This window comes from Macrotis lagotis, chromosome 2 (assembly GCF_037893015.1).
Source record: "Macrotis lagotis isolate mMagLag1 chromosome 2, bilby.v1.9.chrom.fasta, whole genome shotgun sequence".
In the NCBI taxonomy this organism is placed as follows: Eukaryota; Metazoa; Chordata; class Mammalia; order Peramelemorphia; family Peramelidae; genus Macrotis; species Macrotis lagotis.
The window spans coordinates 193,242,864-193,269,721 of NC_133659.1; the positions used below are offsets into that span (position 1 = coordinate 193,242,864).

Consider the following 26,858-nt stretch of genomic DNA (forward strand, 5'->3'; position numbering starts at 1 on the left):
CACCTAGCCACCCCCCTTTCTTTTCTACATTCTCTAGGTTTATAGATTTAGAGCTAGAAGAGAACTTGAAGGTCATTGAACCCAATGCCATTTTGCTGCTGAGAAAAGCTAGGCTAAGCCATTTGCCTATGTTCACTCAACTGGTAATTATAGGAGTCTAGATTTGAACCTCAGTCTTCCTGATAACCCCGTGCAGTTCTTTATCTTTACACTATATCATGGAGCACTTGACTGACTTAAATCTGAAACAATGGGTTCTTCCTTTTGAGTCTGCTCAGTAGAAAATAACAAAGCTACTTACAGCCATTCTATCTTGGGAAGTTTCTAATTTGTCTTTTCTTCTCCTTCTCTGTTAGACCAAACAATAGAATTTCTTTTGGAAAGTGCCCATAACAGTGAGATAAATGGTGTCTTCTCCTTCCCCCACCAACCCACTCCTATCCCTACCCTGACCCCAATCAGGCCTATAATTACTAGCTAAGTTCCTCATCTGTAAAATGAGCTGGAGAAGGAAATGGCAAACTACTCCAGTACTTTTGCCAAGAAAACCCCAAATGGATTCTTGAAGAGTACAACAATGTGTTGAAATAGTTGAAAGGGTCCATGGTGCTGAAATCCACTTCATTTCATAGTGGGGCAAATTAGAATTTGAAGGGACATTGATAATTGTGCAAAAGTAAAAGGACTAATTTTGATTAAAAACGTCAATTTTATACAAAAGAGAAAAGTCAAATTCTTAAGACATGATAGCAAGGACAACCTTACATGTATATTTCTTTGGCATGGGGTTTTGCACATAAAATGTGCTTAATGTATGTTTGTTTAATTGAATTGTCTTTTAGCAACTAGAATGTGCCTGCTAGAAATTTTACCCATTTTTTTTTCTGGCAAATAACACTGGGTTCTTAGACACAAGATAATTGGGTTCAAATGCTCTATTAGCTAATGAGACTTTGACAAATCATAGTTTCTCTTGGATTCAGATTCTTCATCTATAAAAAAAATCTCACTATGTTTGAAGAACTGTGTTATGTATGGGGATACATATAGAAAGACAAGATAGTCCCTACTTTCAAGGAGATCACATTCCAATAAGGGGTTCAAATGCTCTATTAGCTAATGAGACTTTGACAAATCATAGTTTCTCTTGGATTCAGATTCTTCATCTATAAAAAAAATCTCACTATGTTTGAAGAACTGTGTTATGTATGGGAATACATATAGAAAGACAAGATAGTCCCTACTTTCAAGGAGATCACATTCCAATAAGGGGAAACAACCCAAAACAGTTAGAAATGATCCTGTAGTCCTTGCAGTCTGCAAGGCATATGACAATTCTGTTTGTTTTGTTTTATTTCCATTGATTAAAAACCATACTCATTGACTCATTTGACAATGTCAATGATTTTGGTGGTAAAAATTCCTTTCTGGACTTTGGATGTTGAGGATGTGGGAGCTACAGTACCTGTGGAGAAATGTGGACTCAGTCAAGATTAGAGAATATAAATTTGTAGTGGATATAGGAGCTTGGTTTCTTTGGTTTTGATTTGACTTCCTCTAGCAATGTTCACTAATACTGAAGTCACATTTGAGAAGGCACATTTTAAAGGCAATCCAAGGTTAGGCAAGGCATGAGTGTCAATAAGAGGCATCAAGTCATCAAGGATTTCAAGATAAGAAGATACTGTATAGTTCAACTTGTTAAACATAGGGTCAAGACTGTGAAGGGATACATGTGACTAGAGCACGAGTGATAGACTAGAAGAATGAGAGAGATGGAACTCCTGGGGGTCAAATAGAAAATAAAGAATTTAATTAAGATTGGAGAAAAAAGAAAATGGAACAGATGGAAGCTTTTGATCAGAGATAACTTCAGAGTAATGGGTCACAGAGAGATAGTGCCAGTGGAGTTATATAGATTATGGGTAATGGTGAGATGAAGGGTATTTCCATCTCTGTGAATGACTGAGATAGAATGAAATTGGAGGCCATGGGACTTAAAAAGGCTGATAAACATCAAGGGTCATTGATATGTACATTGAATGCCCTGTTGTATGTAAAGGCAAATGGTGAATTAGGGAGAAAGCATATAAAGCAGCACCAACTTCTGAGAAAGGAAGGAGAATGACCTAGTGGAAGAGTAAATGACTGACAGCTGGAGTGATGAGATGGAGTAAACCTAAAAGTGAGAGGAAACTGAGTGATATTGGCAAAAGAATAGTCTGGACATGGCAGTGATAAGTGAGGAGTGTACCTCCTCCTTTTCCTAGTCCTTGTGGTTGTTCACAGACCAGAGCACAACTCAAGAGAGGAATAAGCACAACTCTCCTTACATCATACTACCTTGGAAGAACTGAAAGCTTACCCTCAGAACTACACAAAAACTGAAGCTTGAAGCAGTACCCAATACACTCTGGGAGCAGAGCCCAACTATAACAAAGTTAAAAGTCAAGAATTAGATTGGGAAAGTGAGCAAAAAAAGAATCTAAACATAGAAAGTTACTATGATGACAGGGAAGATCAAAATACAAGCTCAGAAGACAACAAAAGTCAAAACTGTTACATCCAGAACCTCCAAGAAAAATGTGAACTGATTTCAGGCCCAAAAAGAATTCATGAAGGAGCTTTAAAAGTATTTTAAAATTAAACTATGAAAGTAGAAAAAATTGGGGAAAAGAAATTAGAGTTTTGCAAGGAAATCATAAGAAAAGAATCAACAGCTTGGTAAAGAATATATATGTATACACACAGATACTAAAGAAAATAATACTTTAAAAATAGAATTTCTTAAAAATTGTAAAATAGTAAAAGAGACACAAAAATCCACTGACGAGAGTTCCTTAAAAGGCAAATTTGGTCAAAGAGAAAAATATGCAAAATTTAAAGAAAATAATTGCTTAAAAATTAGAATTAATTAGGTAGAGAAGCTTGAGACAGCAAAAAACAATAAAAGAAAATCAAAAGAATGAAAAAAGTAGAAAAAAATTTGGAATATCTCATCAAAAAATAACTGCCCTGGAAAATTGATTGACAACAAAGAGATAATTTAAGATTATTAGACTACCTGAAAGTCATGATCAAAAAAGAACCTAGACATTATCTTTCAAGAAATAAGGAAAACTACTCTTATGTCCTAGAACTAGAATATAAAATAAAAATGGAAAGAATTCTTCAATCATCTCCTTAAAGTGATCCCAAATGAAAACTTCTAGGAATATTATAGCCAAACTCCAGAACTCCCAGGTCAAATATAAAATAGTGCAAATAGCCAGAAAGAAACAATTCAAACATCCTGGAGTTATAATATGAATAACACAAGATTTAGCATCTTCTACATTAAAGGATCAGAAGACTTGGAATATGATATTCTAAAAAACAAAGGAGTTAGAATTATAACTAAAAATCACCTTCCCAGCAAAATTTTTCATTGAAATACAAGACCCAAGAGAACCATTTTATCAGAAAAGAAAAATAATAAGAAACTAAATAAAGTTAAATTGTTTACATTCCTCCTTGGTGATACTTTTAATTTCTAAGAACTTTTACATTATTAGGGCAGCTAGAAAGAATACATATAAACAGAGGACATGGGTATGATTTGAATGTGATGGGATATTATCCAAAAAAATAAAATTAAGAGGTTAGAAAGAAAAATGCTCTTGGAGAAGGAGAAAGGGAAAGGTAGATGAAGGTAAATTATCTTAGAAAAAATAGGCATTAAAGACCTTTTACAGTGAAAGGGAAAATGAGAATTGATTCAAAAGAAGGAATAATATACCAACTCAGTTGGGTATAGATATCTATCTTATCTACAGAAAAGTAGGAGTGCCAGGCATATGAGAAATTGAGAGAGCTAATAAAAGGGAGGACAACTGGGGGAGGTGGTCAGAAGCAAAACACTTTTGAGGAGGGACAGAATGAAAGGAGAGAAAGAAATGGAGAAACAAGGAGAAAGTAGGATAAAGGAAATGCCCAGTTAATAATGATAAAAAATTGCAGCAAATTTCTTTGATAAAGGCCTGAATTTTTTAAAAAAGTATTTATTTTTCCAATTATTTGTGAAGATAATTTTCAACATTCATTTTCGTAAAGTTTTCTCCCTCCCACCCTTTCCTACCCCCACCCTAAGATAGGTACAAATGTATCACCTCATTTTTCAAATATATAGCAAACTGAGTCAAATTTATAAGTATACAAATCATTACCCAATTGATAAATGGTCAAATAGTATGAACAGACAATTTTCAGAAAAGTAATCAAAGATATTTATAGTCATATGAAGATATATGGTTTGTGTTCTACACAGCCTCTTGTTAACCTTTCCTTGATTGTGAAAAGAAAAAAATTGCTTAAATCAGGGAGCAACTTAAATATGAGTAAATTTAATTAAGGAATAGAAAGGGTAGTTTAAATCAACAAGAGAGCTATGAGGAGGGATCCCTCTATCCCAGCTTAGAGAGTCCTTTCTTATCCTTATCCCAGTTTAGGGACCCCCTGAACCTTTCCCCACCCCAGCTAAGAGAACCACTTTCAGACCTCTATTCCAGATCAGTGACCTCCTGTGCCCCTCCATCCTAGATCAGAGATTCCCTTTGAACTCCCACAAAAAATTTCTATAAAATTTTCCCCAAAATAAATTTCTGTAAAAATGTTGGAAAACCTGAATTATATTCTGAACTCAGAAATTTATTAGCTGTGTGATCTTAAGCAAATTTCTCAGTTTCTTGATCTGGAAAGAGGAAAATAAAATTGGTACTCATTTCCCATGGTTATTGTGAGAATCAAATAATTACTGTGAAGTGCTTAACATCATGACTGACATATAGTAAGCACTATATAAATGTTGATGATGATGATGATGATGACGATGACAATGACGACTCCACTGCTATTCTTTAATTGAATGTGGTTACATACTGGATTTTAGATGTGATTTGTGTAGAATGCCAAAGGTAATAAATAAGATTAATGATTTTCTATGTAAGATAACTTGGAAATGCATTTAGCTGAACTGACATCATTTGACTGGTAATAAATTTTGTTTCATGTTTTAAATGACATTGTGTACGTTATTGTATTTTAAAATTCTCTTATATTGTAGAATTTGCGAAATTATTGTATTTGAAATGCTGTTTTTTTTTAAACCTGGATTCTTTCAGATTATAAATTGGACTTTTAAAGAATGGGATAAGATGGATATTTGAAAACTTAAATATTTAATGGAATATATTTTGTTTTAAGACATAATTATGACTGCTATAATAATGAGAATCAAATAATGACTGTGAAGCACTTAATATCATGACTGGCATAGAGTAAGCACTATATAAATGTTGATGATGATAATGATGATGATGATGATTCCACTACATTCTTTAACTGAATGTGGCTGCATGCTGAATTTTAGGTGTGATTTGTATAGAATACCAAAAGTAATAAGATTAATAATTTTCTATGTTAGGTAACTTGGAAACTGAACTGATATAATTTGATAATAAATTTTGTTTCATGTATTAAATGATATTGTGTATGTTATTGTATTTTTAAATTTTCTTATATTGTAGAAATTGGGAAATTATTGTATCACAAATCCTGTTAGAAAAATAATTTTTTTCACTTGCATTCTATCAGATTATAAATTGAGCTTTTAAAAGAATGGGATAAAATGGATATTTGAAAACTGTTAAATATTTAATGGAATATATTTTGTTTTAAAATTTGATGATTTTGCTATCATAAAAGAATAAGTTTTCATTGAAAACTTTTGGCTATTACTTATAAAAATTATGAAAATGTATAGTGTGGTTTAAAGATAAAATCTCAATATAAGTCAACAGTATGTGCTGTATGTATGAAATCTTAGAATATGATTAGTTTTAATTTATAAGTAAAGAATGAATGAAAAATAACTGTTAGGGAAACAGAAGCTAACTAATAATTTTAAAGCCCTAAGCTGTGGTTAGTGAAATTTTGCTGTTTGAGGTAAAAATTCTTGGGACTAGAGTTAACTATTGTTTTGGATTTTGATAACAGGTATGAGTGTTTGAATTTTCATGAAGCCAATAGTAGAAAATGGCATGTGCTGTAGTCTGATGACTGTTACAAGTAGATGTCTGACCCTGGGAAAGGTTGAGGGACAGATTGTGAATAGGATAGTCTTGACTCAGTTTCCCCATTGTGCTATTTTCTTTCTAAACAGAAAAGTCCTCGCTGGTTAATCCTAAACCATGTTTTTCTTACTCTTTGACTGCATGATTGACTGTCAGACATGATTGTGTCTAGAATGAAACAGAGTTAAAAGAGTTTTCCCCATTATGGTATATGTCAGATCAGTCTGTGCCTTTGAGGGGATAAATCTTGACATTACTATGACTATATCCCTCCTTTTCCTCTTAGAACAAATTTCTATAATTAGAACAGTTGAACAATATACATTTTGTAAGAACAATGCTAAATCGATTAGTTAATAGGTTGATATTGGAACATCTTTAAATTGCTATTAGAAGATACAAGTATTAAAAATCTTACAGTTTCAATCTGTATTTGTGGCATATAGGGATGACATTCCCCTAAATAGGGGCAATTAGACAAAGTAATAAGACAAAGATATAATGTAAAAAATTTCTAATTAAATAAAATAGTGGATTTTGAGAAAACAACAATATTAGACTGTTTTCTAAAGGAACATACATATGTATATGATTCACTTCCAAATGCATCTAGTATGGAATTTAGATTTCAATTATGTTTTAGTAACAAGTTCTCAAAATTAGATTAGGAATTTTATGTATAAAATTGCATTGATAATTGTAAAGAAAGTGAGTTTATTTTTCCATTTGAAAAGCATCTGTCTGTTTAGAAAAGAGTTCATTTTACAGGTTATAACCCCATGAAACTTTTGTTTAGACTTTTTTGTCAGGTACAGGGTTTAGATAGATATAAATTTTCTAAAATCTCATATGAATTGTGAGTTCCTAATTTGAGGTTCTTACAGCAATTCCGTTGACAGATTTACTCCAAATGGCTTGAATTGGTTATTAGAACAAGAAAAACAAATTTAAAAGATTATCTAAATTATATTAAATCTTGCTTCTAGCAGATTTTAACAAAATTACCTGAGTAATATCTACAAGTGATTTGGAACCAGAGAAACAGAGCATCTTTCAGAGATGCTTTGATGATGAGGCCTCTTCCAGAATGTCCAAGAGAACATATTTCCAAGGATTAGATGATTACATGGGATATCTGGGATTCAAGACAAGATGAAATGATTAAATAGACACTGGTGGTGGGTTACAAGGACACTTGATGTTATGTAATATTAATGATCATTATTGTATTGCTTTGTCCCCCCCGCAAAAAAATCCAATGTTTAACAAAGGCATTTAAGGCAGAGCTCCAAGCACATGTTCAATTTGTTAGGGAGACTGGTAGTCCCTAAGAAGCTGGATCCAAGACTTTCCTTTGCAGTCAGGGATTGCTCTGCTTGGGCTTTTTATAGACATTGAGGGATTACTACAAACAGAATGGGACAATATAATCTATGATTAATTATTCCAGAAGAGGAGAAAACTATATAGTTGGCCAAGAGACATGTCCATCAATCACTGGTGTTTAGTCACCAGAGCTCTGGGACTTTTCACAAGCAGTTACAAACATTAGGCATGAAAGATTAGAGAAAATAGGGAAACTGGTTTTTCAGAACATAGATCCCATAGTACTTTCATAGGGGTAGGGTAGGGCAAGACTAATACCTAAGTCAGTATAAATCTTTAAAAGTATAATAATTAATACATAATAGGTTAATAATTCTGACATATTTCCCATTCCAGCAATGTTGCCTAACTCAAAGTAATTCTAACCTATTGGTTTACCTAGATCACAATTAACTGAGTAAATTCTGATTTAATTAGGTAGAGGTATCAAAATTTTTCTTATAGCTATAGTTTTTTTGTTTCATGGTATTTATGTTTATGTTGGGTTTTCTTAGTGACATGTAAATCTCCCTTTTCAGAATCTAAGTAGTTTGATCTGTAGCTTGACTTATGTAATTCTGATTATGAATATATGGAAAACCTTATAGAATTGGTTTATAAGTAAGTGATCCAATGGGGGGAAGTGGGCTGGTCCCCTCCCCCATGATCCCTTTCTCCATGAATCAAAAGGAGGAATTAAGTGAACCACACCTTGTAATTCAATACTAGAGCTAGCTCCTTCCCTTTTCATTCAATTGTGGGTCTACCCAACTTCTGTCTTGTGAGAGAATTTTATTCAAAGGTGGAAAACCTTACTGCATTGTCTGAAGTTACCCTTGCATGGCTGAGATGCTTGATGGCCTCTACCTGCTACTTAGAGACTCTTAACTATGAGCATAGGTTATATACTGACCAAAAACCCAGTTAGATCTGAAGACTGATACAAGAGGTTTCTCACAATTGTACATCTGATTCAACTCATATGTCTTATTTGAAAACTTATCCCATATTGGTCAAACAATCATTGGTTTCCATGTTCCTTTGATTGAATACAGATTATGGGGGACAAATGAGACACTGATTTCAGGAAACTGCAACTTTTTACTCTTCCCTCTCAAATTGGAAAGTCCTTAAGCTTTCCTTCAACTAGAAATCAGATTTTGTATCCTGATTAATTGATTTAATTCTTTTAATTAATTGACTTCTTTTAAATTGATTTCTAATTTAATTATTTTTAATACAAATATTATCTTCTATTATGATAGGATTCCTTTTGTGGATGAGTTGGCCACTGAAGTTCCTTCTGACCTACACATTCTATGATTAGAGTTTCCAACTATGGGATTTTGAACTGATTGAGAAGTCCACTGACCAGTTTATTATGCCTGTTTTGTTAACAAATAGTATTACTCTGATTGTTTCTTCAGTTATTAATTAACCACCACAGAAGTGATTCATCCTGAATCTTATTTTTCTTTTTTTTTAAGGTTTTTGCAAGGCAAATGGGGTTAAGTGGCTTGCCCAAGGCCACACAACTAGGTAATTAAGTGTCTGAGATCGGATTTGAACTCAGGTACTCCTGACTCCAGGGCCAGTGCTCTATCCACCTAGCCGCCCCATCCAATTTTTCTTTCATTTGGACAATCTTCTCAGAAAGAATTATGTGTTTTGTTCTAGCTAAAGCAGAGAGAAGCAACAACACTGAAAATGAATCAGAAAATTTCCAAACAGGAAAGTAAAAAGTATAATAATATAACAGGCTCAGGAGGCAATTACAAAGGGAAGTTTCTATCATCTTCAGATTTAACTCAATCTTCTGTCCTAGGAAAGGAAAGGGTTATAGTAAGTGGGGTAGGGTGGTGATTATAAATAAAGCTCAAAAAGGAGTTTTCCCATAGCAGATGGCACTTAGAACCTGTTTCATAATACTGATTTATTTTCTAAGAGTTCCACATACAAAGTCAAGCTTGGAGCTATGGTAGGATGTCCCTTCCTAATCATAGCTGGCATTCTTTTCTGTGGAAGGAGACTTTAGGAAGGTTGAAAACAATTATCGATACCTGAGTAGGGGGTTAATCAAATTGATGAGCCTACAGGATGGGGATCATTTTGGAAGGACTTAGACTAGATCTTAGCCACTGAGGATGAGTTGACTAGCTTGGCATTGTAGGTTGATGGGAGATTAATTGGTTGGCTTGACTATTGTGGGTTGGAACTATCTCCTTGTGCTAGGACCCCTCCATCAAAACTCACAGTGGGAATATTATCTGACTGGAGTTAGATAAAACAATAGTGGGAGTTATTAAATGAGAGAATCAAGATTCTTAAGAAGAATGAGGTCTTCCAGTTCATTCCTTCTGGAAGAGAATCCCTTTGATAATATCTCTGACAATCTTCTTTGAAGAAAGCAACTCAAGTTATCTCTCAAAGTTCATGCCTGTTTTGAATTGCTCTAATAGGGAGTTTTCCTTGTATCTTATGCCACTGACTCTTTTCCATTCTTTAATTTTAGTTAATTTATTTATTTAGGTTTTTGCAAGGCAATGGGGTTAAGTGGCTTGCCCAAGGTCACACAGCTAGGTAATTATTAAGTGTCTGAGGCTAGATTTGAACTCAGGTCCTCCTGAATTCAGGGCTGGTGTTTTATCCACTGTGCCGCCTAGCTGCCCCCTCTTTTCCATTCTTAGGATTCTCTTTGTCCTTCCTTTCCTACATTAAATCCCTCTAGCTATTAATATCTCTTCTTTGCCACCTCATAATAAAAAGTGCATCCTTGCATCCTAATCTATATTTACCTTACAATCAGTCCTTATTCACATAGATTCAAAGGTCTAGAACTGGAAGTATCCTCAATGGTCATTTGGTCCATCAGAAGTCCAAGAAGTTAAGAGATTTGCTCAACACACCAGAAGCATCTACTTCACTTCTCTGAAGTGTTAGATGCTGAAAAAAAGTGCAGAGGTGGCAAGATGTGAATAGTGACTCTTAGCGATTCATTTCAACTCTTTAAGCCTCAGTTCCCTCATCTATAAAACAAGAGAGTTTGACTAGGTAATCTCTAAGGACCCTTTAAAGATTGAAAAAAAGGAAAGAAAAGCAAAGAAACAAAGATAGTAAAAAAAGGCTGTGTAACCCAACTTGCCTGCAGTGGCTGCTCCAATTACAATACTTCAGTTCCATAGCTTTCTTTAATGCCTACCTCAGTAGTTCCTTTTTTTCTTTTTAATTATTTTTTCCAAATAGCTACCATTTATTTTCTTTCTTACCTCTTTTCCCCAAAATTGAGAAAGGAATAAAATAATAATAAAACTTATTAAAATTTTTTTAAATTACTTATTAACTCTCATACACTGCTGTCCCCTTCACCAAATGAAAAACTAAAATAAAACAAAAAACTTCAAGGAAGATATGCATAATTCAACTAAACAAATTCCATATTAGCCATGTTCAAAAATGGATAACTCCTTTTACATTTTATATACATCCACCAGGCAGGTGATGGGATTAATCTTCAGCCCTCTGGACTCATGATTTTTACCATTGTCATTAATTAGAGTTCTAAAGATTTTAAAAGTTGTTTTTTCTCATAATAATGTCATCGTATAAATTGTTCTGCTGATTCTGCTCTCTTCACCTGCATCAATCCATAGAGATCTTCACCATTTCCTCTGAAACTGTCCATTTTGTCATTTCTTATATAACAGTAATATTTAATGACATTTATATATGCAACAATTTATTTAGCCATTCACAAATATGTAGGCACCTCCTTATTTTCCGGTTTCCCTCCAAATTAATATGATTCCAATTAAAGGATGACTCAATAAATTCTAGAGTGGCAAAACCTACAAAAAAGACAGAGGGAAACAATTTTCCAGCCAAAGACAGATTAAGTCAACAGGAAAAGTCTGACTCACCTGGGTGAGAGTGGAGCATACAACAGGGCAGGCCAGCATGGCACAGCCCCCTTTCCAGCAAATAGGTGCCAACTTTTGGAGCCACTGAATCAACAGTGGCAGCTGCTTCCATAGCTTTCAGCCTCATGGTAAGGGAGCTCAAAAACTGGTCAGAAAAAGATTACAGGAATCTCTTTGCTAGCACTGAGACAGGGACTCTACTATTTTGCCTATATGAATCTGAGGTGGCAGACTTAGGGAGAAAAGACTATTACACCAGAGCTTGCAGCTGCAGGGGAGCAGAGGAGACCTGGGACCCTCCTCACAGTTCCAAGTCAAAAAAAAGAGTGTTTTAGGTTTCTCATAGGCCAGGAACATAGTAAACACCTCTCCTTAGATCATACCACCTTGGAAGAAATGAAAACTTGTGGTCCTCAGGAGTATCTCTGAAAACAGCTGCACAAAAACCCCTTGAAGCTTGGGACAATGCACCTGGAAGTAGAGCCACACTTTAACAAACAGTAAAAATCAATTCAAAATCAAATCTGACTGTAGAAAGTTACTCTGATAACCGGAAAGATAAAAACAGACAAACAGAAAAAAGATAGCAAACTCAAAGCTCCTACATCCAAAGTCTCCAAGAAAAATGTGAATTGCTCTCTGGTCATGGAAAAGCTCAAAAAGAATTTTGAAAATCAAGTAAAAGAGGTAGAGGAAAAATTGGGAAGAGAAATGAGAGTGATGCGAGAAAATTATGAAAAACAAGTCAACAGCTTGGTAAAGGAGACAAAAAAAATACTGAAGAGAGTAACGCCTTAAAAATCAGATTAGGCCAAATGGTAAAAGAGGGACCAAAAAAAAAAAAGCAATGAGAAGAAGAATGCCTTAAAAAGCAGAATTAGTCAATTAGAAAAGGAGGCACAAAAATTCAATGAAGAAAAAAATCCCTTAAAATATTGGTCAAATGGAAAAGATTAAAAAAAACTCACTGAGGAAAATAATTCCTTAAAAATTAGAAGTGAGCAAATGAAAGCAAATGAGAAATCAAGAAACAATCAAATAAAACCAAAAGAATGAAAAAAATAGAACAACAATGTGAATATCTCATTAGAAAAACAACTGACCTGGACAAAAGATTCAAGAGAGATAATTTAAAAATTATTGGACTACTTGAAAACCATGATTAAAAAAAAGCCTAGACATCATCATTTAAAATTTTTTTCAAGGAAAATTGCTCTGATATTCTAGAACCAGATGATTAAATAGAAATCGAAAAGAACCCACCTATCATCTCCTGAAAGCGATCCTCAAATGAAAACCCCAAAGAATATTATAGCTAAATTCCAGAACTTCCAAGTCAAGGAGAAAATACTACAAGTAGCCAGAAAAACAATTTAAATATCATGGAGCCAGTCAGGATAACACAAAATTTAGCAGTTTTTACATTAAAGAATCATAGAATGTGATATTCCAGAAGGCAAAAGATTACAACCAAGAATCATTTTGGCTACCTAGTTTTATTTATTTTTTAAGTTTTTTGTAAGGCAATGGGATTAAGGTGGCTTGCCCAAGGCCACACAGCTAGGTAATTATTAAGTGTCTGAGGCCAGATTTGAACTCAGGTACTTCTGATTCCAGGGCCAGTGCTCTATCCACTGTGCCACCTAGCCACCCCTGCCTAGCTTTATTTACTTTCATTTAGACCTTAATTTTTATGCAAAAACTTTCAAAATTTCTTTGTTGTCACTGTGTTGTCACTTTTTTCATTATTATCCTTGATATTCTTGATTTTTTCTTCCATATGAACTTTGTTAATATTTCCTCAAGTTCTGTAACTAATTGATAGTTCCTTGGCAAAGCAATGAATTAAATTTCAGAAGTAATGCTTTTATTATATTAATTTAACCTGTATTTCTCTAATTATTTAGGTCTTTATTTCTGCAAGGAGCTTTTTTATAGTTGGATTCATATATTTCCTGGATGTAACTTGGGAGATATGCTCTAAAATATTTTTTATCTTTTATAGTTATTTTAGTAGAATTTCTCTTTCTAGTTCTTGATAGATTTTTGTTAGTAAGGTAAATGAATGGTGATGATTTAGGTAGATTTATTTTATAGCCTGAAACTGCTAAATTCGTTAATTATACCAATTAATTTATAGTTAACGCATTTAAATTTTCTAAGTAAATCATATCATCTGCAAAAAAACAATCATTTTACCTTCTCTTTATCAAGGCTCATTCCCTTGATTTCTTTTTCTTTTCTTTGCTTAACTAATATTTCTAGTATTAAATAATAATAGTGACAATGTCTTTGTTTCACTTCTGATCTTATTACAAAAACCTCTAACATTTCCCCCTATGTATAATGTTTGTTCTTTCTATTCTCAACCTATAATTGTCTAAGATCTATCACCTCTAATTTTCTGGAGTTTTATTGAGGTCCTTAGCTTTCCTATTTATCTATTCATTAGATTTATATTAGTTTGAAAAGGATACATTGAGGTCCACCATTATTGTAGTTTTAGTTTTTATGATTTTCTCCAAATTCAATGAACTTTTTAAGTATTTAGATTCTATTCGGTAAAATAGTATTTTGATTTGTTATTTGTGGTGCTTTTAAGTATAATTGCATTTTCTTGTTTACCTCTTTTCTCATCCTGTCTAAATTTTCTAATTTTTATAACCTTATCTGAAATCATAATTATTACTTCTGCTTTTTTGAATTCACATTAGATTTTGCTCCAGCACTCCATGTGAATTTTTATATTTAAGTGTGTTTCTCATAAACAATATAATCTATTTTCTAATGCAATCTGCTGCCCTCTTCCATTTTAAAACAAAATCTTTGAAAAAATGCATATTTGAGAAAACAAATTCCCACATTATCTATGTCCAAAATTACTTGTCACATACTTCCTGCAGAAAGTCTATGAAGAAAGTCCATCCTGATTGTTAATTTTCCAATAAATTGTTTTGAATGTATTTTGTATTCATTTTTATATACAAAAACATTTATGTACATATGCACACACACACACACACACACACACACACACACACACACACACACACCACTTGCCTGCCAATAGAAAGTAAATGTCTTATGGTTGGGACTGTTGTTTTTGTCTTTGTATCTTCAGTGCCTAGCAGAGTACTTGGCTTATATTATCTAATAAATGCTTGTTGAATTGTTCATTTGAACCTGGTCAAATTGAACTAGAAGTGGGAGATGGAACATTGTGAACAAGAAATAGCTAGTAAGCCATTGGCTAGAGTATAAAGTATTTGGAAGAAAAGAAATATGCAATGTCTGGAAAAATTGGCTGGGATCAAATTGTGAAAGACTTTAAATATTTAAAAAACTTGTACTTTATCCAATAAATTACTCAAGCTTTTTGAGTAGAGGGTGCCATGGCCAACATGCTTTAGATATCTCAATTTGTTATCTGTATGGAAAAGAATAAATTGGACCGGGGAGAGCAGTTGCAATTGTCCATGAGACAAGCGTTGAAATACTGCATTAAATTCATGCCAATATGAATAATTATGAAAGAAATTATTTTGCTGCTATATTAATAACCAATTAAATTAGCATTAAGTTTTTATTTTCTTTATTTCCTTATTCAGAAACAATTCCTATAGGTCAGTCTCTGAAGGACACAGTTGATAAAATTCCAAACTAGGAATTTTACTTCTTTTTAGAGTGTAAACAGAATCTAATCTATATGAATTCTTGCCCTTAGGAAATAAGCCTATGTTCTTTCACTTCTCCAATGAATTTAGAGTTCCAGAAGCAGAAAATCAACCAAAGGGACTTGGTTAGAGATTGATTCCTCTGTCTAGATTGTTGGAAGCAACTGAGTCTCAGGAGGAGCTAAAGATATTTTAGCTCACCTCCTCATCGAAATAGCTACCTATCAGGATGATTCCCTTTAAAAAAGTGTCTCCATTAGTTGTCTTTGATTACTGAGAGAAACCAGTGATCATCAATTAATTGATAATTAGTTAGCCTAAATAATAAATTGATGATTAATTACAACTTTCTCTTAGTTTTTTCATTTGTCACAATTAGAAGAAAATTGATGTGGAAGATGTTGTGAAAGCAGAATAAATAAGATTTGACAACTTATTGGTGGTTATAAGCACAAAGGAGAATGAGAAATTAATGATAATTCAACAGTTTTGAGTGTTTATAATCTTGGAGTTGTTGACTCTTCTTTTTTCTTTCTCATATTCAAAAAATATCCAGGTTCTATATATTCCTTTTCAATAGTATCTTTCAAATCAATCCTCCTCTCTATCCTCATTGCCTCCAGTTATCACCAAGAGCCACAAACCCTATAATCCTTTCCCAAGTAGCCTCTTTATAGGTATTGCTTCCTCTACTCTCTACCCCACCAATCCATCTATACATGTATGTATGCATATATATATGTGTGTGTGTGTGTGTGTGTGTGTGTGTGTGTGTTTCTAACATATGGTAGCATGTTTCTGCTACCATAAAGGTAGCAAAATCTGTACAGGCTACTGTAAATAAATTGTCTTCTACACTTTAAAAAAATTATTTATTTTTCCAACTATATGCCAGGGTAGTTTACAACAATCATTATTTTGAGTTTCACATTTTTTTCCTCCCTCCCTCCCCTCCCCTTCCCCCTGGCAGAAAGTAATCTGATATAGGCTATAACCATGCTAAACATGAATCCATATAAATTATATTGTGAATGTCTTCTACATTTTCTGTAAGATTGACTAAAAGATGTCCTGATCAAATATATTCATTGTTAAATTAAGTGCTAGATCTGGGGACTCTTTGACCCACATCTTTGGAGATCTGGATGTTTATATTTAGAGATTTTCCTAGGGAAAATCTGGGTGATATTTAATGGTCAGGACCTCAGAAAATATGATCAACATTACTTTCTATAGCTTTCACACTTTGAAAAAGCAGGGTCACATTATAAGAGTCTGCTCTGGGAATTACGGATGATGAACAATGAGGGCTAAGAGTAGTAACACCTCCTTTATGAAATTTTAACTTTGCATAGCACTTTCACCTTCCTATTACTATATCACCCCAAAAGCCTCCTGAGTGAAGTAGGCATGTTCAGTCCATGAGGAAACTGGTCTAACAACTTGCAAAAGGTCACCAGGTCCATTGTGGGGGGGGGGCGGAGCAGAGCCAGACCTGGACGCCGGGTCTCCTGACTCTCTCAGTTCTGTGCTCCCTAAGGGAAAGTTGACCTTGAGGAAGGAAGAGGCTCGGCTACCCTGAGGCAACACCCCAACTTACTCCGTCTAGTTGACTAATCTGAGGTAAAGGCCAGTCAGAGAGGGGCAGCAAAGATGCTACTGCAGGAGTGGGTCAGTAGCGGCGACCAGGTCCAGCCTTCCCAAAGCATCCAACGCATCCCAGCAGCATCAGTAACCGTCTGCTAACCGTCGGTCCACCTCCCCTACCCCTGGACCGAGCCGCCTCTGGTACTCAGGTGGCGATCCCTGAGCAGCAGCTAGGGCATCAGTTGTCGCCTTTGGGTCCCCCTCGATGACCTGCCGTCCTTAGGAGAGAGGCCCTGGAGAGACCACGTCCCAGACTTCTTCCTCCTGTAGGGTCTCTTCATCCTCGGAACTTCCGAACGACCCAGGAGGAGTCCAAGTTCCGATGAGGGAGCTGGTTCCAGAACAAGGAGGCAGAAGGAAAGTTGTTGAGGAGGATGGGAGGGCTAGAGTCCAATAATGCAGGTGTTTTTATAGGGAGGGATTTAGGCGGGCGGAGCCTGAGCTGAGTGCCAGGGACCCAGCACTGTTGGATACGGGAGGTGGGTCTAGTTCGTTTTGTCTGCTGGACTTCAGATGGAACATTGTGGGTGAGTAAGAATTCGGGCGGCGAGGGGCTTGGAGGGGCATAGAAGAAAGCTGCGAGAGGAAAGCAAGGGAAGTGACTGCCTGCAGATCTCTGGATTTGAGACCTCTAGAAATCAATTAGTCCAAACCTTCATTTTCCAGAGGGGCAACAGGCAAAGAGAGGGGAAGGGGCTTGGCTAAGATTAAACCTCCAATTGGTACCTCCCCCATTCCCTGTACTTTTACCATTACGCCCCACCACTGCCTTGTTCAGTGGGATGTGGGAGAGGATGGGTAAAAAGTACACACTGGCTCCAGCTAATTTTTCTCCGGAGTAGTCAGGTGCTGCGCCTTTGGAGCCACACGGATTTAAAACCAGACCTGGAGGGAGGAGAATCCAGTACCTCTCAGGTTTTTATAGAAGCTAACAGAGTCTTGCCCTCTTCTCTCCCCACCTCTCCAATTCCTCAAGAACTATCATTTTGGAACGTTCCAGCTCTTTTGGAAGTTCATCTTTTGCCTGTAATGTTCAGTTCTGAGCACTCAAGTTTATTAGCATGTTCGACTTGGAATGTTCCCTTAAGAATTTCCAAAACGGACTTTGATAAAATTCCCGTATAATCCTTGGAAATTTCCACCTAAAATTTCCTCATTTCTTGCGGTGTCAGACCCTTTGCACCAGAGTCCCTCCAGTTCAAAAGCTGAGAAGCAAGCTGTTGCCTGATAGGAGGAAGTAAAACCTCGCCCCATTTTATGGTTTCTGAGAGACCTTTGGGCCCAGAGAGTCCTCTGCTTTAAGTCTGGAAAAGAAACTCCTTGACCACGTACTTACTCCTCACAACAGTCTTTTCCTTCTTTCCATCCATTACCTTCATCCATGACTGAGAAGAGAGGAAGAAGGTATGGCCATCAGTTCTGTTCTCTGTGCAGTATGGAACAAAGGTTCCGAGACTTGAGCTACATGGCCGGCCCTGGGAGGCAGTTCCCTGTTCCAGTCCAAAGTTTTGTTCTCTGAAAATGAGGTCGTTAAACTAAATAACCTTAATGGCTTTTTTAGCTCTCTGAACCTGTTTCCTCATCTATATAACCACGATTATTGTCTCTTCCCTGAATGCCCCTTCTAGGACTCTCAAGAAGACTGAATGATAGAATTTTGCCTAGATTGTAGTCATTTTCCTCCGTCAAGTTCTGTCACAGAATATGAGTTGGAAAAATATCCAGGGTTAAATAAAAACTTATGATGATGATAAAGATTGCATTTACATAATGCTTTAAGGTTTTGCAATGTAATGTAATCTCATTTGATCTCTTCCAATCCCATAACAAGAATTCCTTCTCCTGCTCTCCAATTAAGTGTCTTCCAACCTTTGCTTGGAAACCTAAAGGGAAGAGGAATTTACCATCTCCCAGGGAACCCATTCTAATTTAGGTTTACTCTGAATGTCAGAAAATTTTTCCTTATTTTTGTATTTATTTTTACACACACACACACACACACACACACACACACACACACACACACACACACACACATTTCCCTAAATCTGCCTCTCTGCAACAGGTACTCTTTTAAGTATTTGAAGAGCCTTTTCTTCTCTAGGTTAAATATTCCCAGTTCATTCTGTGTCTCAAGCCCTTCACTATACAATAATCTTCCTAAAATATGGTACCCAGGTCTAAGCATAACACTCCAGATGTGGTCTGAGCAAAGTACAATAAGAATCACTTTTTAAAAATTTAAGATTTTATTCTCATCCCCTTTACATGTAAAAACAATTTTTAACATTCATTTTGAAAACTTTTAAATTTTCTCCCTCCCATCCCCCGTAGAGGAAGCAATCAATTTGAAATAGGTTATGTGTGTGTGTGTGTGTGTGTGTGTGTGTGTGTGTGTGTGTGTGTATGGAGGAAGAGAGAGAGAGAGAGAGAGAGAGAGAGAGAGAGAGAGAGAGAGAGAGAGTCATGCAAAACATTTGTATAGTAGTCAGGTTGTGAAAGAAAACAAAAAACAAAAACAAACCCTTAAGTTTTATTTTTTTAGTTTTTTTCCAAAGGCAATAGGGTTAAGTGACTTGCCAAAGGTCACACAGCTAGGTAATTATTAAGTGTCTGATGCTGAATTTGAACTCAGGTCCTCCTGACTCTGGGGCTGATGCTCTATCCACTGCACCACCTAGCTGCCTCAAGCCCTTAAGTTTTTTGGGTTGTTTTATTTATTTATTTTTTTTGGATTTTGCAAGGCAGTGGGGTTAAGTGGCTTACCCAAGACCACACAGCTAGGTAATTATTAAGTGTCTGAGGCTGGATTTGAACTCAGGTACTACTGACTCCAGGGCTGGTGCTCTATTCACTGCTCCACCTAGCCGCCCCTCCAAGCTCTTAAGTTTTAAAAAGGTTCTGTCAACCTGTATTCAGACATTATCAATTCTTTCTCTGGGGATAGATAGCATTTATCATCGTAAGTTCTTCAGAGTTGCCTTAGATAATTGTATAGCTAAGCAAGCTAAGTCATTCACAGTTAATAATATTACAATATTGCTGTTATTTTTGTACACAGTCCGTTTCACTTTGCATCATCTCATGTAAAATTTTCTGAGAGTATCCTACTCATTTCTTATAACACAATTGTATTCTGTCACAATGACATCCCACAATTTGTTTAGCCATTCCCTAACTGATGGGCATCCCCTCAATTTCCATTTTCCTTGCCTCTAGAAAAGAGATACTATAAATATTTTTGTTCACAGTTCTTTTCCTTTTGGACTTCTTTTTTTTAAAAAAATCTCTTTGGGATACAGACCTGGTAGAGGTATTGTTAATGAGCATGGTTTTGTAGTCCTTTGGGTATAGTTCTAAATTGCTTTATAGAATGGTTGAATCAGTTCACAACTCCATCAACAATGTATCAGTTTTTCCACCTCCCCTCCAAGACTTGTCATTTTTTTGTATGTCCTATTAGCCAATCTAATAGATAAGAGATAATACCTCAGAATTATTTTAATTTGCATTTCTCTAATCAATGGTGAGTTAAAGCATTTTTTTCATATGGCTATAGATAACTTTACTTCATCTGAAAATTGTTCATATCTTTTGAACATTTATCAATTGGAGAATAATTTTTATTTTTATGGATTTGACTCAGTTCTCTATAGGTTTGGGAACTCTTACTTCTTGTTCTTTACATGTTGTCCATGCATCCTAAAATCTCTTGAGTTTCTTTGGCTCTTATGTTAAAGTATTGACTCCTAATTGAACCTACAACCCTTAAAAATTCCTATATCTCTTTCAGATGAACTTTGCTCTCTTCCTCTGAAATATTTACATTTGCCTCTGCCAAAACCCATCTAATAAGATTTTACACATTTGGGTCTGTTACAGTCTTTCTGAATTGTTAAATGTTAAGCTCTGTCTCCTAGCTGCAGATTTATAAGCGTGCCACTTCTTCCTTTATCCAAGGCATTGTTAAATGTGTTTAACATAACACAAGGGCAAGTACAAAATCCCTGGGGTAATTTACTAGAGCCCCCTCTGTCCAAGTTGACATCATGCCTCAAATGACTCCTCCAGTCAATTCTGAATCCACCAAACTGTCCTATCTTTATTGACCTGAAAGGATGAAAGATTGGGAGATAAAGATCCCCTGAAAATATCTATTCAACTTTAAAGTGGAGGGCAGAGATGTCAAATACGGAAGAGCCTAGGCCTACAACATCCTTGAGTGCTGTCCAACCGGATTAAAATGTAATTAGTATGAAATTAACAGAACCAAGAAAATATTATATACAGTTACAGCACCATTGTTTTGAGAACAATTTTGAGTGAATACGTTATTTTGTTTATTTTAAATACCCAAATTAGTTATAAAGTATATATGAAGAAAAATATTATCTTCCTTTAGAGAAAGAATTGGTAAACAGAAGTATGCATAGTATAATTTTACATATATGTATGTATGTATGTATCTATGTCTAATGGTAGCTATCTCTAGGAAGGGGGGAAGAAGGGAAGAAAAAAAGGGCGAAAAAGAAACTTACATGATGATTTTGTTGTAAATTTGAAAGGAATAGCCAGTTGTCCATAGTAGATTTTCAGTATCATGCACATTCATCTTTTTTGTTGTACTATGTTATGGAAATGCTTGTTTTATTCTGTAATTTAATATATTTTTAAATTTAAATTTTTTAATTTTTTAAAAAAGATCAAAAAAGATCTTAAATAAGATACATGCTATCTTTTGTTGTTAGTGTGACTGATTAATCAAGAAAAAAGAAAAATGTAATTTGGAAATATTTAACAAAATATATAGAAATACAATAAAATAATATATTTAAAAAACTAACTCAATATGTGACTCCTAGGGAGCCTTATGTATGGCTTACTGGCACCATTTCCATTTGAGTTTGACACCACTGGTGTCAAGGATTAAAAAGTGTAGATTAATGCTAATATCCCCAACTTCAGTTATACCTAGGTCTTCTCACTCCCCAGATCCTGGGAGCACATTTTCCAGAGAGATGGAAGGTGATATTCTGCTATTTCTTCCCGTGCTTTAGTATTTATTTTTTCATGTGTTTAACTTAGACTGCATTCCCTGAGAATGGGGTCAAGTCTTTGTCAATTACATTGCTCAGACCCAGTTCACTTAGCCACCTAGTCAAAGTTTGGTGAGGAAAAGATGAATCTGTAAGGTAAGAAGTTGTTTTTTTCTTTCAACAGCTGGAGATCTCTCAGGCAATGGAATCGTCTCAAATGGTTACTGGCATTTTCTCTTTTGTTGGCTAGTAGTTTTCTATTGAAAGGCTTCAGAAATCTCAACGAATTCCAGGAAAAACTACCATGGTCAGACTTTCCAACTCCCCTTGTCTTGAAGATATTGCCTCAGAAAGAACTCAAGAAACTCTTTAACTATGATGGACTCTGGTGAGATGTTGCCCCTTATTCCACTCCTCTCTCCTGAGCCCTTGTTCTGCTCACTCATTCTTGAAAAATTAATACTTTAAGGTATTTAAAGGGATAGGGAATAATCAGGACCAGAATAATTCACACCTCATTAAAGAGCTAACTTTGTCTTATCAAACTATTGGGCATACTCTCTATATTCTCTTGTCAATGAAAAAAAATTTCATTCCCTGCAAATTATTTGAGAGTGCTCCTCTTATAATTTATGGATAGGCAATCCTGAAATCCAAAGTCCTTTGTAAAAGACCAGATTTCCTTTATCCAGTCACCTTCATGCCAGTCTAGGGATTTAGATAGGGTTAAAATTCAGTAAGGCACTCATGAGCTATTAAATACAATAAAAATAACCTTTGTAATGACAAGGATAAACAAGATACAATTTCTAAGGTTAAAAAATTCAACAAAATGACTACTGCCCTCTGTTTATGCATTTCCTATTGTAATCAGTCATGACAGATCAAAAAAATTTTACTTATTAAATAAAACACTGAGCATCAATTTCTCATGGGCTAGTTCTTTTCTATCTCAGGCAAGAAAATATCTTCATGTCTCAGGGACTAACTCAAACTATATAAAACAGATGTCTTTTTTACTTCATCTCTTAAGCGAGTTTACACTTAATCCCCAAACATAATTGTATAATATTCTTCTGGAAAATCATTCTTGCTTTGGTGTTTACAAGATTCTTTTTAAAATTGCCTTCCCTCATCTTCACCATAGTCTATCCAAGTCCTAATCAGTCTTGCAAAGTTGAGTTCAAGAACCCTTCTTTGTTAAATTCTCCATTCCTTCTCTGAACTCCTATAGAACTCTACCACATTCTATCATTTTATTCTCTTGTTTCCATGGCAAATCCTGGTAATATAATGAATAAAGTGCTAAGTCTCATGTCAGGAAAATCTGAATTCAAATCCAGTCTCAAACATTTACTAGCTGTGTGACCCTGAGCAAGTCACTTAGTCTCTATCTGCCTCAGTTTCCTCAATTGTAAAATGGAGATGATGATGATAATACTTCTCAGGACTGTTGTGAATCATATAAGATAATATTTGTAAAGAATTTAGCACACTGCGTGGGGTGTGTGTGTTTCTGTGTGTGTGTGTCTGTGTGTGTCTGTGTGTCTATGTGTGTGTCTTAGATATTTAATAAATGCTCATTCCTTTCCTTCCTATTTTGGTAATGTCTCCACCTCCCCCATCTCTACCTGTTGTCTATTCTTTTTTTTTATTTTCAAATACATGCAAAGGTAGTTTTCAAAATTTATTCATTTGCAAGTTCCATGGTGCAATTCAAATATTCTGAAGTCCATGAAACCTCCCCTTTGTTTGACATTCACCATCTGCCTCCACTCTTAAATCTTCCCAGACTTATTGCACATTCCTCTTCTCCACACATTCCAAACAAACTGACTCCCAGATATGACATTCCACCCCCCATCTTTGTGCCTTTGTCCCCTATGCCTGGAATGCCTTCTTTTCAGTTTTACTTCTTAGAATCCCTAGCTTCCTTTAGGGCTCCAAATGACTACATGAAACCTCTTCCGTTTCTTCCAGTTGCTGCTTCTAGTACCACTGCACTCTGAGGGTCATACCTCATCCCAGAAATTGTTTTGTAATATATATATATATTTATATATATATATATATATATATATATGTATACACACATATATGTATATATATGTATATATATTTATATATATGTATGTATATACACACACAGATATATATGTATATATATACAACACACACACACAAACATGTGTGTTCATACTGTCACAAACTCCATCCCCAATCTCTACCCTTACCAATAGAATATGAGCTCCTCTCTCACTATTTTCTTTGTCTTTTACCCTAGTTCCTAGTACAGTGTCTGATACATTGTAGGTCTATAATACTTTTCTGAATGACTTTTTTCTGAGTAGCTCAGTGACAGTTCTGTTACTGGGTAGCTGGGAAAGGTTATAAGAAATAATTCATTTAGACCCTTACTCTATTACAATCAGTATTAATCAGTTTGCTATGATTGATATATTCTGTATTTTAGGCCCCAGATTATAGGGGCGGCTAGGTGGTGCAGTGGATAAAGCGCTGGCCTTGGAGTCAGGAGTACCTGGGTTCAAATCCGACCTCAGACACTTAATAATTACCTAGTTGTGTGGCCTTGGGCAAGCCACTTAACCCCATTTGCCTTGTAAAAACCTAAAAAAAAAGTTGCAAATTTTAAGTTCACTTGCAGCTAACAAGAGGCCCTCCATCCTTCTTTTTTCTTTACTTTGATGATCAGTCCCAACAGTGGTGTGCTGTAGGATGACCTTTGTCTTCTGGTGATGTCATCATGCAGCCCTCAGTGAGCCTTATTCCTCCTGGGCGGGGTTCATCTTCTGGATGAATTATTCCGGATGTCTAGATGACCGTTAATGATTGATGAGTCTATAGTCTCAGTTGGGTGTTGCACTGTTTTCTTGTATTTAATTGTTTTTTCTGTGTTTAATCTCTGTTAGTATAGTTTCCTTCTGAGGGATTCTAATGTTCAACTTTTCTAGGATTATACTTCCGTCTTGAAAGGAGGATTTGAACAAAGTGAGAAGAAAATCATTTCAGCACTAAGACGAGTTTGAACTAGCACAATAGGGTAGAAGTTTAGCAGTTTAATATGAGGAGACAAAAAATTTGATCAAATTTGGAAGAAATTGAAGAAAATTTGAAGGAAAACAATCTCCAGGTTCGGATCCTGGTTCAGTTTCTACTTTGAGCCTGAAAAAGAAAAAAACAATTGAAAGAATATGGAAGGATTAAAGAAGATAAAGAGGGACTGTAGAGTACAATTTGGAATGATAGATTAAAGGGAAAGAAGAAAATAGAAGAAGATAAGACAGGGCTAGGCATGATAAGTAAGAAATTATAAGTAGAATAATTTGGGGGTTAGGTAAATTGCTAAGAATGTATTAGTGATTGGTCAAATAGTTGTAAAATATTTTAACTTTTAAAAATTAATAACTGATTATTAAGAACTTTAGTAAGGTGCTTTGGCTGAAGTGTAAACAAATTTCAAGAAATAAGGTAAAAGGGGCGGCTAGGTGGCATAGTGGATAAAGCACCGGCCTTGGAGTCAGGAGTATCTGGGTTCAAATCCAGTCTCAGACACTTAATAATTACCTAGCTGTGTGGCCTTGGGCAAGCCACTTAGCTCCATTTGCCTTGCAAAAAAACCTAAAAAAAATAACGTAAAAAGTCTCAACCTTTCTGTGCCTCTTCTTGGATTTTGGTATGATGTTTTTATTTCTGACACAATCAGGAAGACTGCAATTTAACTTTTCTGTCTTTTCTTTTTTTTTAAATTTTTGCAAGGCATTGGGGTTAAGTGACTTTTTCAAGGTCAGAGAGCTAAGTAGGCATACAGTGTATGAGGCCAGATTTGAACTGGGGTCTTACTGACTTCAGGGCCCGTGCTTTATTCACCTAGCTGCCTCCAGGTTCTCTGTCTCAATGCAGAACCCAGCTGATGTGTCACTCCACTTATGGGTTAATCACGTGGTTAGACTGTAGCTGGCTCTTCTCATTGACCTTGGCTACTGCTACTAGAGCTTCTGGTAGCCAGAGGAACCCCTATTAGTTTTATGTATTGTGCAGTCTCACTGGTCACCTGGTAACTCCTCTCTAAGAATACTCATTCATCTAAGATAGGAAAGAATAAGGACTTCAGATGGAGAAAAGTCTTGTTTTTATAGACACATGATGGCTAGGTGGGAAATGGGGCAGTTTCCTCCCAGGAGAGGAATTCTTAACTCACACCTTCCAAGAAAGAAAAGAAAAGAGATTGAAACTGAAGCATATTAATCCTTTTGTATTTGAACTGTCTCAGTTCAGTATCTTCTGAGTCATTGGTTCCTCAGTCCATAGCCAGCCAAAAGTCAAGACAGCACTAGTCCCCAAATCATTTATCAACCAAAGTATCTCACCAAGGCTCCTTACATGATTGGATTACAGACAAGACAAAGAATATCTTCCCATGCTATGTGTAATTCACCAAGAAAGGCAGTTGGATGCTTCAGTAGCTAGAGTACTGAACCTGGAGTCAGGAAAACCTGTACTCAAATTCAGCCTCAGACACTTATCAGCTGTGTGACCCTGAGCAAATCACTTTCTTCATCTCGGTTTCTTCAGTTGTAAAACAGGGATAACAGTAATACCTACCTTCTAGGGTTGTTGTGTAGATCAAATGAGGTCATTGTAGAGAGCTTAGCACAGATATTTGGCACATTGTAAATGCTATATCATTATTATTATTATTATATAAAAGGACACACAATTATAATTTAAAAATCTAAAAGAAATTCAAGATTATTGTTAAAACTATTAAATATCATGATTAACAAATCAAGAATTAGATAAGCTAAACAGAACCATCAAGACCTTTTGGAAGAACAAATTATAGAACTTGTGAAAAACAATCATAGCTGAATAAAAAAAGAAACTGGGTTCAGATGGACTCTCAAAATAATTAAACAAAACTTTTAAAGATCAAGTAATTCTTATCTCATATAGGCTCTTTCTGATCACAAAGGAGAAAATACCCATATCCTTCTATGAGGAAAATAGGATTTTGATTGCTAAACTAAACAAAGATTAGACTGAGAAAGAAAATTAAAGGCCTTAACAATCATAAACAGCATTGATTAA

At 35.3% G+C, this 26,858-nt stretch overlaps 1 protein-coding gene and 1 long non-coding RNA gene across 3 annotated transcripts in view; one reads left to right on the forward strand and one right to left on the reverse strand.

The window, feature by feature from the left end:
- Window positions 1-6,828: 6,828 nt before the first annotated feature.
- On the reverse strand, window positions 6,829-18,206 carry LOC141513909 (uncharacterized). The gene is made up of 3 exons (XR_012475903.1): window positions 16,667-18,206; window positions 10,271-10,418; window positions 6,829-7,245 (listed from the first exon to the last, which is right to left on the reverse strand). It is a non-coding gene; the product is annotated as an uncharacterized LOC141513909 (long non-coding RNA).
- Window positions 17,150-26,858, forward strand: part of LOC141513908 (beta-1,4 N-acetylgalactosaminyltransferase 2-like) — a 78,283-nt gene continuing 68,574 nt past the window's right edge. The window contains exons 1-2 of one of the 2 annotated variants that reach the window (XM_074224210.1): window positions 17,150-17,240; window positions 21,934-22,137. In XM_074224210.1, the coding sequence (XP_074080311.1) occupies window positions 17,227-17,240; window positions 21,934-22,137 (218 nt within the window). In that variant the 5' untranslated portion in view covers window positions 17,150-17,226. The remainder of the gene's footprint in view (window positions 17,241-21,933; window positions 22,138-26,858) is intronic. The other variant, XM_074224211.1, reaches the window with a different exon arrangement.